General features: G+C 36.2%; 2 protein-coding genes across 3 annotated transcripts; both read right to left on the bottom strand.

Annotated features, from left to right (window-relative positions):
- Positions 1-90: 90 nt before the first annotated feature.
- LOC136772473 (uncharacterized) lies at positions 91-4,463 on the bottom strand. The gene is made up of 5 exons (XM_066725484.1): positions 3,351-4,463; positions 2,880-3,014; positions 2,432-2,703; positions 1,818-2,075; positions 91-1,011 (listed from the first exon to the last, which is right to left on the bottom strand). Exons 1-5 carry the CDS (start codon positions 3,430-3,432, stop codon positions 541-543), a joined length of 1,218 nt encoding a protein of 405 aa, XP_066581581.1. The 5' UTR covers positions 3,433-4,463; the 3' UTR covers positions 91-540.
- A 3,992-nt stretch (positions 4,464-8,455) lies between these two features.
- LOC136772456 (RING finger protein 32-like) lies at positions 8,456-10,106 on the bottom strand. Of its 2 annotated transcripts, none has more exons than XM_066725464.1 (4): positions 9,669-9,945; positions 9,312-9,594; positions 8,995-9,139; positions 8,456-8,918 (listed from the first exon to the last, which is right to left on the bottom strand). In XM_066725464.1, exons 2-4 carry the CDS (start codon positions 9,485-9,487, stop codon positions 8,856-8,858), a joined length of 384 nt encoding a protein of 127 aa, XP_066581561.1. In that variant the 5' UTR covers positions 9,488-9,594; positions 9,669-9,945; the 3' UTR covers positions 8,456-8,855. The 2 variants fall into 2 exon arrangements, with proteins under 2 accessions (XP_066581561.1, XP_066581560.1); XM_066725463.1 differs by adding an exon at positions 10,000-10,106 and having other exon boundaries at positions 8,457-8,918; positions 9,312-9,904.
- Between the last annotated feature and the right edge of the window lie 7,802 nt (positions 10,107-17,908).

Genomic DNA, 17,908 nt, shown 5'->3' with positions numbered 1-17,908 from the left:
CACTTCACTTCTAAGACAACAAATGATATTTAAAATGTGCTACTAAATGTATCAGTGTTGTCTACTGTTACTTTTGTTAGAAATAGACTATAAAACTACTATAAATCAGGCATTTTGTTTCAAGTATTACAGTAAACATTTTCAAACAAAGACTAAAAATAATAAGGTGACCAATCGTACTCGTTTTTTCGTGAATCGTACTCTGATTAATTTTTAAAATGTTAGCGCGTTTAATTCCTGCAAATTCTTTGTCGTAACGTTTTTAGCGCTTAAATATATTAATAATAGAAAAAATATAGTTATAGCTACGATTAAAAATTCATTTAGAAAAAACATTGACAGTCTCAAAGATAAAATATATAAAAAATTGAAATATTAGAGTTACTTTTAATTTGAAAAATTACTTAGAAAATATACAGTCGAATAAAGACAACTCTACGGTTTTGTACAATTTCAGTCACCATTTAAAAAGGAATTTCATTCGTACTGTTTTTGTATGAATAAGAGGTACCGTTGGTCATCTTATAATTAAGTGCCCAATCAACATTTAAAATTGGATTTTTTCATGGGAATACCTGTAGGACCATCGACAAATTCGCAAATGTCGAACCCTAAGTGAGCCAAAGGATGACAGTTACTTTTTGGGTTGCCCCATTTACCCCTGAAGGTCATCCAGGCTGGAAGAGACTCCTTATCTTTTCCGGAAAGGAATTCTAACTTTCGCCAGGTCGGCCACGGAGCCCCAAAGCCACTTTCATCATAAAGTCGCGGTAACCTGACGAATCTGTGCTTTCCTGGGGCAGTCCACAAACCATGCGACCCACGAGCACTAAATAACACTGGATGTGAGCCTGCATCCGTGAAAACTCGTTCCGGAAATATTGGCTTCTGAAAGATTCCTTTTCTCGTTTCTTGACTGGCATATGCAAAATGCCCTCTTCTTGCATCATAAATATAATATGCTCCCGCATCGTGTGCAGAAACGTACATTGCCAGAGGATAGTCCTTGCCCTAAATGCAGTAACAAAAAAGGTAATAAAAAAAGGCTCATTCATTTCCGCTAATACAATTGATTCGCATTATTATCAATTAGCTTACATTAAAGTATAAAACATACCACGGCTATTTTCTATTCTAAAATTAGATCTACCGTTTCGAACGTTAATACTTTACACTTTAAAAATTTACTCCAAGTTAAATTTTACAAAAATACAATAACACAAAACTAATACTCTAAAATAGTAAAATTTATCCATTTGAATTTGTAATTTTACATTTAAGACAATGAACTTTGAAAGGTCAATTTGACTCCTTGACAAGTCTGTGATATTAAAATAGGTAAGTATGTTGCTACACACCAGCTATGCGGAGAAGCTCTTTTATCGCACGGCTCACAAAATATATGTGCTAAATACCACTTTGCACATCAAGATAGCACAATCATCATTATAACTATAAATGTTACATTGATTACATTTTATGAAACCTTTTACAATTTCCAAATTAACGCAACAAATACCAATTTTGACAAATAATTAGTCAATGTATTAACTATTAAATGTTAAATAAGCAATATTTAACAACAAAGTTACTATTCATCAATCATAGAACTTTTTTAAATCTAAACAAACGTGTATAAAATATCGTTACAGTTAATAGAAACAATGATAGAAAAATTTGCAGAATGGAGAAAATTGTTGGATTAACATTAAAATTACTATTTACGGGTCATATAACCAGTTTGAAATGAAAATAAACTTTATAAAATAAAATTGTTAGTGCAATTATATTGCTATCGAAAATGGAAGGAAACTTACGTCAAAGTAAAGACTGACGTGTTCCCAATCCCCCACGTGGTTTCCATACTCCCTGAGCTTTCCTAAACAGCGTCCTCCCAACGTTGGAATAGGCCAGCTTCCCAAAAAGCCTAAATTCAGGACGCAAACTGCTTTTCCCTCGCTGAATGGATAGAACATCCAATAGGTCACGTGAAAGTGCAGCTTACGGAACCTGTTTTTTCGTTCCTCTTTTTCCTTCTTCCTTCTTTTCCGTTCCTCTTCGAAATCGTCGGTTCTCTAATCGTGATCGTTCCGTTAGAAACATTGCCAATTCATTATTTGCCGATTCATCGGACGTTACATTGGTCGCAATAAAATTTGAATTCCATTCCAAGAAGTACCATATGCGCGTTAAAAATACAACATAAATTTGCTGTTACGAACGTTGGCCATTTGCGATGGAAAGCACGTGGCAAAATGGCATCAGGAACGTTCCACAACGTGCAGACTGGTTTCGGACACGTTTCAGGAACGTTCCTGACAATATGTAGGAATATCAACTTAGAAAAAAATTTAGTTTAATGTATTATTAATACTGCCATTTTAGCAAAGTTTTTAATGTGTTTATTTATACGCAAATATTTATATATTACCTTTGATTGAAAGTTCAAGGCCAAATTCAGCTCTTTCATGGAGACCGCATTAGTTTGTATCATGGAGAGGGTAGCCGCATCAAGCTGATGGCCGCTCGCTGCTATTTTCGAGCTATCTCTCCTTTCCACAATACCCCTCACTATCCTTTTAAGTTTTGTCAACTTCAGCGTTTCTAAGGAATCCACACAGTTCCTCACGAAGGCATAAACAGGCACGCTATCTGCTGGCTCCTTCCCGTACAAGAACGAAGATTTATTGTGTAACAACAGCTCTGTGAGATACCAATCGTGATTAATTAAAAAATATACTCTGATAATGAAATTATTATCAATTAAGTAAATTTATTTTATGATGAAAAAAGGTTAGTTCGAAAGGTGCCATTGAGGCTATAATAAATAACTTGTTAATGGGCGGGTCAAACGACATGCTAACACACTAACTACTCACCTAAGTCGACTCTTGTGCGCAAGTAACTCTCATCTGCTTGCATATTTTCTAGAAATTCAGGAACTCCGAGTGGCAGGAAGCGCTCTCCTGGAGCAAGCCAGACTAAAGGGGCCCAGTCACGAATTAGCTCGCTCACTGCAAATTAATTTTAATTTCTTCCCAATTATCCGTCTCCTTACTTAAATTGACACGCAAAGCATAACTCTAACGAGGAAAAGTCATCGACTATTCAACAACTTCATCGAAATAACTATTGTACTGGATTAAACAAATTTGTTAGGTTATATCAACTTTAATTATCTCATGTTTACTTAATAGGTATTAAACAGTGGTTATAGAGCGAGAGAGGATCCGTAAATAATAATAAAGCTATGCGTAAGTGAAGTTTAAAGCTTTATGCTCAATAAAACAATGATGTTTGTTGAGTCATTGATTTAAAGTGCTGTTAAATTTTATCGGTCAATGAAATACCTTTTTTGTCGTTGAGGAGCTGACAGTTCGCTGCTGTAAAGATTGTTAGTAGAGTCAGAGTCACGAGTAAGCGGCGCACCATATTCACCTCTCTGATCGGATGACATCCTGACCGATATTGACCTAAGCATTCAAGTCACCGCGAAACGGCAATGGGTCGCAATCTTTCAGTCCTATCTCCATTTTCTCTCACGACTCGGTAGCCGATACCCAAATTTAATCCCACTCTGTTCCTTCCGTTATTATTTTCAACAAAACTTTACACTTTTCTAACCCTAACCTCGGAACTCCCTGCACAGATCACCACCAACGTCATTTTTTTGACATTTTTAAAGATACACGCGGCGAATCTGCCTTGTCCACTGTTTCATCAAAGTATAGTTGTGATTTGTGACAGAAGAAATCGTTATAAAGAACCGAGTTTCCGGGGTAGGAGCAGCGCAAGACCGGAAATGACAAGATTCGCGTAAAAACTACCTATCTTACTTCAGAAGGTTTCTTTCACAAGGGGGAAAAAGGATAAGATAAGGAGGGAGGAAGGAGAAGACGTTGAATTCGGGTCAGCGTGTCTTGCAAAGAGAATAACGGAGGAAGATGCAGCGGGATGCGGCGAGCAATGAGAGCAAAATATACAGACGGAAACCGGTTGAAGAACCGACACGATGCGTGTCTGAGAAGTATATATGGAGGAGTTTGATCGTTTCCTGTCTAGCGAGGGAGGAATCACGTTAATAAGGAATAAAAGGTATGACGGAAGAATAATGAGTAAAAAAGGGGTGAGGAGAGAGTAGATAGATAAGAAAAAAAAAACAAAAATAATGTTGAAGGAAGAAGTGTGGAAGGTGAGTGTCTTGAAGAGTGGTGCGCGTTAACACGTGATACAATTCGCGTCGGATCCCGTTGGTGACTGTAGCAACTTTGCCAACAATCAAGTGTGCCCGGTCGACACACTCGACACTCGCCAACCAGTAAACAAGCCCAACATTCCCCCCCTGCATTTGCCCGTTTAACGGATAAACATTGCGCGCGAACCTCCTTACACACGCGCTAAGCATCCTAATTTACCTCTATCCAGTATCGGGCACAAAGTACCTTCAAATCCGTTGCCCAATCAGACCTCTTCGCGTACTACCCCCCCCCCCCCTCCAGCTTTTAACCTTTCTTCCTCTGTAACAACGTATTTTACCTAACTATAATATCTACTCACTTGCTCGCCTTTCATCCGAATCATCACTTTCGTTTTTACCTTACGCAATCCTAAGATTATTACGAGCAGAACGTTTCAATTGACTTCGCTCGTGCTCCATTTATCCAAACGACTAATCAATTGGAAAGTACACGGTAATACGCTGCTTGTTCTCTCAATCAAATCGATATCCCTATAAAATTACTAATTATTTGAAATGGAATATATTTATGTTCTGAACACTTCTATAAGCCTGTTTATAAATAAATATTATTAATATTAGAATATAAATTTAAAGGTACACGAGATTGTCATGCGTGAGAATGAGCGCGGCTTTGGATTCGATATGCGATATATCGATATGTATCAATGTATGTAGATTTGGAACAATCGAGAAATACCAATTAAAGAGGAAGAGCAAAAATTTTTAAACCTTTTTTTCTTTTGAATTGTACAGCACCAGAATACGTCGTTGTTAGTCAGTCGTTACAAAATCTACAAGTGAAGACTGAGAATTCAGTAAGATCGTGGAAGAATTGGTCTATAAAAATTTATAACCTACAATCAAAACTGTATCTGTGGAAAGAGTAAACCAGTTATTCTAACCATCTACAATATCTTATTAATCATTGATATTTTAACAAATTAGCTTTATACAAAAATTGAACTATTTTATAGGGATTAAAATTTTCCAGGTTGAGGCAATTAAAATTTAAAGGTTAAATACAAATATCCGAAATGCATTTATTATTTTTTTGGAAAACTCGGTTAGTTGTACAGATATCTATTTATATCTACTTAAACACATAGCTTTCCATATATAAAATTCAAAGATGACCTTTAATATTCTTAAGTATCTCCTGCAGTATCTCCGTATAATATAATATTTTCTTAAAATGTCTTTATTAGTACGAAAACTGTCCAATTTATACACAAATTATTTGTAGCATACAAATAAGGAAAATATTGCAAGTACTGGGCAATCATGTATATGTGTGTAAATATACTGTTTCTATAACGAATTGACTTGTTCCTCGATTTGACTGAGCCAGTAAGAAACATTGCGATGTAACCACACCGGAAGCTCGTTTGATGCTCTCTTCTTGTTCGGTTGAAAAGGAAAGCAAGCGTATACCGAGTCACTTGCGAAATCGCAGAGCATTCTAACATATAACCCTGTAACAATCTCCCAAGTGCTGAGGAGAAAAAAGTAAAGAGAAAGAAAGTAATTAAGGTTATTTTCGAAGCATTTTTATGCGCGACCTTATGCTACTGTTACTCAATATTTTTAATTCCATCACGGAAAAGAAAATGCTTCAAATTGTCTTAAAAATACGCCGTTGAGCGTCTTAAATCTCTTATGCAACGATTTTTAAAAAGGAAAGTTACGCCTGTTTATAGAGGCGCATGCCTTTTCGTATTCTTTTCATCTAATTTTGTCTTATGAATTACTAATACTTTTCAGTGCTTATTATTTTTATATTTACAAATTTAAAACTTTTGAGAAGCTGCATAAATAACAGTTTCTTTTTATAACTCCAAAAATGATCGAAGAATATAATTAAAAACTCGAAATGTTACAAAAATTTTATTATGACTTAATTGCTCCAACAAATTTCAGGCAACTTGTTACCAATTTTAATATTTATTTTTAATCTTCCTAAACAATTTTTATGATATCTATTTAATTTTTCATAATCGAAAGAATTACATTTAGCGGTTTATTTTAAGTGCATTTCGATGAGTGATGCATTGTGTAGTTAGTAAATATTAATTTTTGTCTTGATTTTTGTTGTGCGCGATGGGATTTTTATTTATTCGCTGGTTCTAAAAGAACTTAAATTCTACTGTAATTAATTTTACATAAAATCCTTTAGAGTAATTGAAGAGAGACGAGAAAAATTATATTAAATAGTTTTCTACTATAGTGTAATATTAATTAAATATTTTTTCTATTACTTTTTGTGTATTTTGAATAAATAAGGAAGCTCAGTTTTACTTCCATGTAATTGTAACAAGATATTTAATTAATATAGTTCACATCATTTCTGTTTTTAACCAATAATTTATTCTCATTTTCTAAAGAAAGGCATATAAAGGCAAACATGATTTATAAACTATGTTATAATAATGAATCTCTTGTTACAATTGCCTAAAACTTAAAGGGAATTTCCTTTTTTATTTTATTCTTATTCCATAATAAACGTTTGGAATTTTTAAAATTAATAATGCATAAAAGCAAAGATTTATTACATTGATTATTTTATCTTTTCACCTTTCAATTGAATTTTATAAACAATGAAATGAAAAGAAGAAATAAATTAAGGTTCTATAGGATTTAAATTTTTTTTATTATTAGTGTTTTATAACATGTTTAAATATATTTGATTAATTTACAACTGATTATTTTTTTATCAAAAACAATTTATTAAATAAAATCTCATTTCTTATTGTATAAAATATACTTTATTCAACTTAACTGTTAAAATCAGACTTGACATTTTTTAATTTATATACTTTGCACTATTATATGGGTAATAAAAAATATCATAAAAACATTCTAAGAAATGTCAAGCTAAGTTGAAAACTATACTTATTTGAAGCATTAATCCTATGATTCTATGCAGGAACACATTAAATTAACCAGTACAGGACGGGTCCGCCACTATTCGCTATGTGCACACCTACACGTTGGCAGTCAGGTAAGAATGTGTAGCAATATACATAAACAAAAAAAGTCCGGCAAAAATGACAAAATTTACCGACAGTCAGCGCTGAAATTATGCATATGCATCACTACACATTCTTACCTGACTACCAATGTGTAGGTGTGCACATAGCGAATAGTGGCCACCCACATATTTGAATATTCAACACAAAGTATACATTCCATATATGGGCTGATTTTCTGTTAAATGAAAGTTGATTTTTAATCGAAAAATCCTAATTCTCTGATGGTTAGAAAACTAAAAATTGAGTATCTCAAGAAAAGTACTAGCTAACGCGTAGCTTACTTTTACTATTAGGCGAAACCCTCCACCGAGTCTCCTGACAGAGCACGTATCTAAGAAAATATTTATGTATTTGTACTATAACCTTTTTGTTTAAGACTGCGCATAGAAAGAAGTTTTGTATAAACACACATTTTTTGTACCTATGCTATGTGACTTCTTTTAAATGTCTACCTCAAAAATATAGTTGAGTTTACTCAGACCCACATACAATCAAAGGAAAGAATTCACTTCTCATATAGTTCATCAACTTAAAACAATCCCTATATGTAACTCAAAGTACAAAGTTTGTTTTACTTTAAAGCATGCCCTTTTTTATCATCAGGATGATACATATCTTGAATTATCAAGTTGTTTTATTAACTGCATTGATAAAATAATTTTTCCTAGATTTGTCCTTAAGTTTATAATTATTTATTTCACTTTTTTATCATAGCAAAGATCTGCTCAAACAAAAAATAGTCATGTCATAGCAAATACTTATTTTTAAAAATATTTATATATTTATTAAAATCACACAACTAAAGCTTAAGGTGATGCATTGCGCGTCGAGAAAGTACTTCCAAATTATCTTCTACAATTTTAAAAATTTGAATATATTCATAGGGACCAAATTGGCTCGTATTGATCTGCTTAATTAACGTAAAGGCTTATTTTTTGGATTAAAAAAAATTATTTAATTCGGATATTAATAATAATATTTTATTTCCCATCAATAATTTCGAAAAAGGGAGCCTTTACGACGCTGCGCCAAACTTCAACGAGTAATTTAAGACCAACAAGAAGCAAATATTCCCATAAATGTAGAAGATTTTTTGGAAATACTATTGTAGCGCAACAAGGAAAAATGTGCAAATTTGCCATTGTTGCGCTACAATAGTATTTCCAAAAAATCTTCTACATTTATGGGAATATTTGCTTCTTGTTGGTCTTAAATTACTCGTTGAAGTTTGGCGCAGCGTCGTAAAGGCTCCCTTTTTCGAAATTATTGATGGAAAATAAAATATTATTATTAATATCCGAACTAAAAAAATTTTTTTTTTTAATCCAAAAAATAAGCGTTTACGTTAATTAAGCAGATCAATACGAGCCAATTTGGTCCCTATTAATATATTTAAATTTTTAAAATGGTAGAAAATAATTTGGAAGTACTTTTTCGACGCGCAGTGCATCCCCTTAACAGAAAAATACTTTTAAATTATCAATAATTTTCCAATGCTTACTATTTACATAAACATAAATATTTGAGCAAATTTTTATAAAAAATTACTGATTAAATATAAGTAACAGTTAATTTAAAAATTGTCTCTAGGCTAACAATCTCACGTTCTTACATTTTCCTCGGCACAATGGACACTCTTGTTTATTACCCTAAAATCAATACAAACACTTATCAAGCATTGAGCCACTAGAACTATTTAAGTTATTAAATAAATAATGTAAGAACCTCGCATCCTTTTTTAAACCAATCTTGAATACAAGGTTCATGAAAATAGTGGTCACAGTCTAATCTTACTGCTGAATACTCAATTTTCTCCAAGCATATAACACAATCTTGTGGCCCTGATGTTCTTCTCTTAGGAATTCGTCTTCTAAAAATATATATGATCTCATCAAAATATTATATATTAAGTCTCTTATACGTATATTAATATATAAAAATAATTAAACCAAGCAATAATATAAAATAACAATAATTTCTAAGGCACATTGAGCTCTACTTATATTTGGTGCTTTCTTTATACTAAAAATAAGATATTATACCTAGTAGGAGTCGGAGATTCATCCCACGTACTAGATGATGCTCTAGGCTCAGGACGTTGTTCACGAGATTGATTCATATGTCCACTTGCTTCTTGTCTTCCAGCAAATACAAAATACATCACAGCACCTATACCAACTCCAAACAATAATGCTAATGCTATTCCTGGATGAGTCATTTTTACCAATTTTATTTATAATTTTTAATTGTGTAAACTCAAAACTGCTTTCTATATCAAATTTTTATGCTTTTTGATTTATTATTCTGATTGAAGCAACCAGCAGCCTAAAACCTTTTAGCTATGTCAAAACCGGTATTTTATTAAGCAGTCTTTAAACTTCATGTTGATCAACACTAACCAGATCTGAACAGAATTAGCATCATTACAATAACAAAGATCTCTTAAACTTTAAGCTATTATTACAGGTTACTTTGACACAGGCTCAATATCGATCGCAGCAGTAAATAAGTGACGCTAATTATTTATTAATTTCTTCTTTTGCTGTGCTTGAAAATGACTGAAAATGGCACTTTGGCAGTCGTCGGTCGTCGTAAGAAAAATATATAGAGCTGGCCAGCCCCGTCGCCGTCAGCCCTAATGGTCAGAACAGAACACTCAGTACAGAACTCAGAACAGAAGAAGTGTCAACTGTCAGAACTCAAAATCAGAATGTCAGAATTTGGAATTACCAACGTAAACGAATTCTCTAGCGGCCACCATGTTTGCAGTTTAGATCCTAGCCCCTAGGTCTAGCAACCAGACTAAAATACAGCCAACTAATGGACTGCTCTGAGCAATCGTCCCTTTACTAAATAGGGTTTGTTTTTTTTCGTTGCACTATAAAATTGGTGCAATTGATTGAAATAAGACAAACATATGTATGTTCCTCGATTCTAATTAACTCATTGCATTAACAGCAGAAACAGCGAAAAAGAAAAGACCTTTAGATTTATTCAGTCGAATGTTCTTTCTAGATTTTCGACTCCTTTTATTTTTCAAACGGATTAATTATTGAAACCGCAAAGTAAAAAAAGTACATACAGCTAAAAGGAACAGACTGGAACAGATCTATGTATTCTAAGCCGAACGGAAAGGAAGATACAGCGAATTTATTTCGGAACGCACTAAAGCACGTGCTGCTTCTGTATGTACATACAAATAATACGCGCGAATTTTAAATACACAAAACTGTTACCGACATTAATTTTAAAGAATAAAAGTTGTATATGTGTATATATACATCATGTCAACATCTTTTAGTATTCATAGAAAGAAATTAAAGATATAAACTTCACCCAAATAATTTTTTTATTTACTTGCAATAATTTTTATTATTTTATAATTAAGACGTTGTCAAAAGTGGTATAATATTTTAATTTAAACTCAATTAATATTTACTCAATTTATTATACTATTACTGTAATTTAATTACATAAAAAACAGATATTTTTAATACTTCTACATATAGAATGTAGGTGATACATATAATAATATTAAAGGACGATTACAAAATCAAAATATGTATATGTTAGTCGAGCAAAAACAAGAAGTGATTGATAAATTTTCACCATATATAAAGAATAAATGTAAACATAATAAATCTGATCAATAATCGTATTTGCCAAGAGATGATGATCCATATAACATTTGAATTTTAATAAAAGGATATATAATAAAATACACTTTATATATATGTGTGTGTGTGTGTTTTCCACTTAAATTGCAGCTTTGATAGCAACAACTAGAAGAACAGCACTAGCAATAACAGCTTTATGCCAGTTTTTAGTTAAAATTCCTGTTATACAGCCCCATCAGCGGAGAAGCAGCTGGTAAAAGAAGTGCAAGATAGGGATTCGTTTCTTTCAGCGAATTTATTGTTTAGCATATGAATAGTAGGCATATATCCCGTGAACCCTTTGAGATATTACAAAGAATTGAATAAAGTTTATAAGGAAGCCAAAACCAGTTAAGAGTGGTGTGTAAGTAAGAGGAGGAAAGGTCCTGTAGCGTGAGAACTTGCGAGTGTGTGCACGCGCGCCCGCGCATGTACCAGGCAAGGAGCCAGGTGTTTTATTTCCAACCGTGGGACTCTTTAAAAAGGGGATGCTTGTGCACCACCGTACATACATCTTCCACCAGCGGATATGAATGAAAAACAGGATTCATTTTCTATAGGGGCTCCACAACTTTTATTGTGTTTTCTTATTCGATCGAACGTAACGTAAGACCAACCCTCCCCCCTCCTCCTGGCCGCTACCTTTTCCCCTACATTCCCCCTCCCTCCACCTCTTTTTCCACCACGCCAGCCCTCTTCTTTTTCTAACCAGTACAGATCCGCGCCAGTAGAAATCTTTTTATCATCTTTACTTTTTCACCTCTTTATACATTTCCCTTTAACAACAACGTTAAATCGATTGACCTGGACTCAAATTAGGGTTATGCACCAGGCAAAAGAGGTAAAACGATACTAACCACTAAATATGTGTGTACATGCACACCACCATGTGCGTATTCAAAATTTCTGCTCAACGCCGCCACACGTCGTGCTGATTTGAATCTCATAACTCTTCTAATTCGTGCACCTGATTTCTGCATACTGATTCAAGGTCATCCATACTTTCAAAGAAACCTCTACATTCTTGTTTTTTACTATTTTTGAAACTAGCTAAATCGATTAACCAAAACAAAGAGATTTACTTCTATCGAAGAAAAATTTCTGATTGACGGTCATAATTTAAGGAAAAAGGATCTTTTTGTCATTATTATTAAGTTGTGCCCTCACCGAAATCAATATTTCGATCGACTTTGATGTATTAAAAAATCAGATAATGAGAGATGAAACTATGCATTTATCGGCTCACACCAACATAGCTTTACATGTTTGGACTTATACGATATATATATTTCAAAGTAATCCATTGTGTATTATTTTTTTTTTGTAATTTATTAGCTGTAAACATGTGTACACAAGCTCTCTATTGAAATCTATAATTGTTCATCATCTGCATAATGATCCAATGACAGGAAACTGAATGATTAAAATTATGAGAATACAAAAGTATGATTACACAAATTCCTATATAAAGCATATATGTATATATCATATTCATCCCATAAAAATATTAATGGCAAATTTTAAACCTATTTCATGTATTAAGTAATCCACCAAAATTGTAAGACATAGAATTTCTCGTTGGGATGAAACTTGATAAGAATGATGAGTCTTCGGATGATGTTTTAACGAGAAACCTCAGCAGGCCGGGACGAGTGCAATTTGTTCAAATATTACAAATAATGCCCCCATCCTTGCCTGCCGAAACTCTCGTGCCTTGTCTTCTTTCATGTGTCCGACTGCGTAATTTTCATGTTTCTTCAGTTACGACGATGGAAAATAATGCATTTTGATAGGCCGGGACAAGTGCAATATTGAAAAACATTTTTCACACGAAACATTGTCACAAATCTCGACCTATCTTCGATGCAAGTATAGTCTTCTTTGTCGCAGTGTCTTCCGAGTCTTTCAAGGAGATATTTGCTCGGCGAGATATACTTTTTGACACGACGATATAGTCATTTCGTTCCGATCTTCGTTCCATTGTCATAAACATCAGTGCTGGAAGCGTATTCGTCGAAGCCCCTCAATGGCCAAAATTGCAATACTTTATTGAAATTGGCAAAAAAAAAAAATAACCTAACTAATTTATAAACGAAAGTTTTGCAGATATACAAAAGAATTTAACAAAAGGCTCGGTTTTTATTTATGATAACTATATTGGATATAACAATTTGCTCTAATTGTCGACTATCAATGACTTGCAGACACTGCGTGGTTACAAACACGTGGCTCGAGTTGGACCAGGGACAGACTGGGTAGATGAGAACAGAGGAAAGCATGGCGGGGGCAAGGGGTAAAGAGCTGTATAGGCGGGATAGGAAGGCAGGACAGGCAGGCAGGACAGGCAGGCAAGAAAGCAGGCAAGTCAGGCAAGAAAGCATTTATGAAAAAACGTTCCATTTCATGCGTGTGGGAATTGTGCGTGTGTGCGCGTAGGGTCTCTCCGACTTGGCCTTGGCGGTCAGTCTTCAAATCAGAGAGTTAGCGTCTACTACGAATCACAAATAATAGGCAGAGAGAAAGAGAGAAAGAGAGAGAGATAGATCACGTGGACCGTGTAACGACGCGTAAACGGACGGATGGGCTGGTGTTGCTGCCGTTACTTTTGCTTTTGCCTCTGCCGGTTGAGAGAAGCCTCGAGCTATCGGATGGAATTTCTCTGAAACGAAAAACCAGGGCTCCGGCGCCCTCTGCCAAATCGATCGTTATATATTATATGCCAGCGTCGGTCTGTCCCTTGAAACTCTAAACCTAACCGCGAATAAACCGTTCTTACCTTCCAATTCGATACCGAATTAATCTGTTGTCTTTTTAACCAAATTCATTCGTATTTCTCTTCTTATGTTTGTCTAATTTTACAACAAGATCTATCACCTTATTAACGATTCTTTGAAAATCGCACGGCTGAGCGCAGCAAACAAAGAAAAGTAATGTTTTCTTGAGAAATGTGTACACGGCGTGTTTAGACCTCGTGGCGCGATATCAGTAAAGTATTTTTATTAATGCATCACTAACGAACGATTCTCGGTATCGATAAACGGTAAGGATTCTCTTACAACGATTGAGAGTCATGCAGTATTTCACCAAATGCAAACGATTATTTCAAATTCAAATTTTACTGCTGCTTCTAATTTACGTTTATTTTCGTAACTACAATGATATAAAATACTATTTAGTAAATCGGTGTACACAAAGTCGTTGTTTTTGTAGACTTCTAACCAACGTGAACAAACGAAGAGTTTAGTAAGAGAGTGAGAGGACGAAAGAGAGAAAAAGAAAAATACATAAACACAAGCAGCGACGTTGCCAAGCTCGAACTTTTGTACGAGATATTCGATCAGTGGTTATTATCACATTCCTCACGTTCACATACTGAAGAATAACCCCGATGCTTTTAAGTTTTATAGAGCCGATCGCCACTGTTTTCATTATTACTATTACTAACTGCTATCATTACCAAACGAACAATAAACGATCAGTTTCCCGGCAAATCGAATAGATTGGCAAAGATTGAAACTTTAGAGTCGATTAGGCCATGCTCGAAATGTGGTAGATCCGAGGAAAGAAGGAAAGGAAAAGGAAGAAGTAAAAGAAAAGAGAGGATAGAGAAAAAAACAGAAAATTATTCCTTTCGATGCCGAGTGACGTGTAGATTTGTCGCGATCCACTTCACAACACTAGTCTCCTTAACACTGCTGCTACTGCTGCTGCTACTTATTAGATCTCCGTGGCTGACGTAGTCCTTTCTCACGTTGGCAGGAGAAGAAGACGACGAAAGGCAAAAGCAGAGGCAGAATTAGAGCGAACTCGATACGTTGCTGGCTGTGACTGGTAGACGAGAGGCAAGTGAGAGAACAGAGGACGACGATGATTCGCTCAGAGCGTTCTCGAGCAAACTGCTGCCCGTAGCCAGGTGTCCCGCCTCTTTATTTCTTTTGGGCCCTGGGTACATGAGAGCCTCAGGCTATATAGGTGCCTCGCTATACCGTCGTGGTGGGGACTTATCCCTATTTAACGGCAACGGAGAGTACAAGCAGAAGCAACAACGAGCTCCAAGCCTCCCTCTTTCCTCCCTTTTCGTCCCTTTTTCTTGATTTCTTTTCCTCTACCCCTCCACACCCCCTGCCCTTCTCTCTTTTCTTCTTTGTCATGTCACAGCGCACCGTGTGCCGCACGCCAGTACCACCATCACACCAAAGCTACCTAAGCAACCCGCCAAAATTTCCATCAGCTGTCCTGAATTTGGCCCTCTACCGAGAACACTGGATCGACCACGTATTTTTCGTTCCATCGATCGCTCGTCTGTTAGTTCGTTCGATCTTTTTTTTCCTCTGTTAGGTAGCCGTTAAGGGGCGAGGAGGGGACAAGGGAGAAAACTGTCAAATTTACCAACGGCACCAGCTATTATAATTAACGCTGCGATGCACCCTACTTGCTTTTTCAAACTTGCTCTACGCTCACCCTGTAAGTGTTCGCAGGTCACCGCAGGATATTATTGCGTCGTTTGATTTATACCAACTGCTCTATTCAACCGAAACGTTCGAGAGCATTTTTATGAATTGTCAATCTATACAAGTCATCTTTATCGCACAGCGCGCTGTTCGATATGGACGTCCGTTTATGCCGCTTAATATATTGCCGTATAAAAACACACCTTAATTTTTTTATAAAGGAAATAGCGATAATAGGTAGCGCGACAAAGGTCACGAGGAAATTGGAAAAACATTTGCAGGAGAGGATGGAAAAATAAGTGAGTGAGCCAAGTGTGAGTTGGAGGGTCTGCATTATCTATCGTTGGAATGACGAATCGACGCTCGGGGGGTATTTTGCGATGTAAGAGCAATCAGTGGTTTATTTAAAGGTATTAAATGTGAGTTGTTGGAATCGGGTAATACAAAGAGGCAGTACTGGAACATTGTTTATTGCGATAAAATGCAGCCGTCCCTACATTTCCTTTGTGAAGCGTGCGCGCGTATGTGAAGGGGAAAGAAAATCGTGGAAAGGGGATGATTGAGAACCACTTGTAGGAGGACAGCTGCGCTTACCAGCGCATCTGCTGTCGGTTGCGCGGGCACGCGCTTACATATATACTTACGTTTATGCCTACGCTCACGCCATCTCTATCTCTCCCATGTAAACACACACTCATTCTCTCTCCTACATCTGTTTCTCCTCTATAGGTGTTACACATGCAGCTTGTGCAGATACACGCGTTAGTGTACACGATTCCTCTCTTTCGCTCTTAACCACCCTACTTCTCCTTCTTTCTTTATTTCCACCGTTTCTCCACAACGTACCTCCACCGCATGCTCTTCTTCTTACCAATTCCCATCTCACCTCTCGTCTTCTCCTCCCCCCTTCCCTTCTTCAAGCCCACGTACCAACGAGCGAGGAGCACCTTTTACGCGCTCTCCTTTTCCTTTCCCCTTCGAAGCTTCTCCATCTTCCCCTCCCCCCTCCCCCCTCCACGCATTGACCGCTAAGCCATAGGCAGTTTAACCCTGGAAATTTCGTTGCTATGTTCGCTCCTTCGCCAATAGTACGCGTGTCTCCTCCGATATTTCGGGAGTTGACGGAGATGGACCTTCTTCTCTTTAAAATCCATCCCTATTCCCCTCCACCACTTCTAGCACACTGTCCGTGACTGTCCCAGAAGGGATTTACGGTCCGAGAGATTCAACTGGTGTTTATAGGGCACCCGATGCTCACCAGGTCTCTCCAAGGTCTCTTCTTGTCACTTTACTCTCTCGTCTCCCCCCCCCCCCTCCCCTCTCTTTCTCCCATCTTTTTCTATTTTCTATACCCTGTGTCTATACCCAGGCTAGCAGTTTACAGATCAGGAGCACGACAGGAACATTGTCCGTAGTGAAGCCAATGGCATATTGCAGCTTGCCACTTGGTTTATACATATACACGGCTACCGCCGCACCCGAAAATTCTCTTTGTCCCCATTGTCTGTTGGATTTTCACCGCACCACGCTCGCGGGTTTGAAAAATTCCGAGAACTTTTCGGGTTTTGCCTACCGGTGGAATTACCTACAGTCTCTCCCCTATCTCTAACCTCACCCTTCGCGTCGTTCGTTCGATTCTTTGTCTATTCGTATACCTGTCATCTTCGTCAAAGTGAGAATCCGCCAATGGCGTTATGGCCAGATCCTCGTTGCCCTACAATTTGCTTATTCGATAAAATAATATTATACAGATGACACAAGGTCAACCATGCTTGTTTTCATTCTTATAGCCCGAGAACTATGCTGTATAAACAAGATATCTCATTCCTTTCGTTGTTTTGAAGAAAAGATTCCAAAACTCTGTATGCGCTTATCATCATAACCTATTAAATTTGTACCTTATTAGTGAAATATTTCGTACATGCGGTTGACAGAGTAGATTTATGTTTCTAGTAATATTATCGTTGTGCTTTCTTCAATTTCATTCCCATATATCAAACATAGCGTCAACGTGTTCTAACGTGCCAAATTGGGCTCTGACACGTTTTTAGATCTCAAGCACTATCCCGGCTATAAACGTTTAACGTATAAACCTTTATTTGATACTTACAATTTTGTAACTTGTATTCCGAACTATTGCGGACTACGTGAAAATGATTTACCACAAAATGTGGTTGCTTAATAATTATTCCAATATTATTACGAGTAGCAGCTTTCGTAGAAAAATAATCTCTTACGATTCTTGGGAAAATTTAGGAAATCTTGATCCGTGTTTGTTCTTACAATCATGCGTTACAAGCAACATACCGTGTATACCTTGAAGCACAAGGCCCAGATGGCAAGCGTCGGATCCCTTGCTTAAAATTTAACCACGGTATACCACTGCTGGCTCTTATGCCACCTGCTTCTGCACGGTGCTGTCACTATTTCGTGAAAACATCCACCATTATATCTACATAATCCATTTCTCACAAAGTGTTTAATGGTGGATGAATAGTACTGATATGAATCAATCCTATTTCAAACCTAATT

This window comes from Prorops nasuta, unplaced genomic scaffold (genome assembly GCF_024137725.1).
Source record: "Prorops nasuta isolate Cenicafe-Biocafe unplaced genomic scaffold, Cenicafe_Pnas_1.2 PNAS00004, whole genome shotgun sequence".
In the NCBI taxonomy this organism is placed as follows: Eukaryota; Metazoa; Arthropoda; class Insecta; order Hymenoptera; family Bethylidae; genus Prorops; species Prorops nasuta.
The sequence above is the reverse complement of the archived record's forward strand: the minus strand, read 5'-3'. Positions and strand labels throughout refer to the sequence as shown.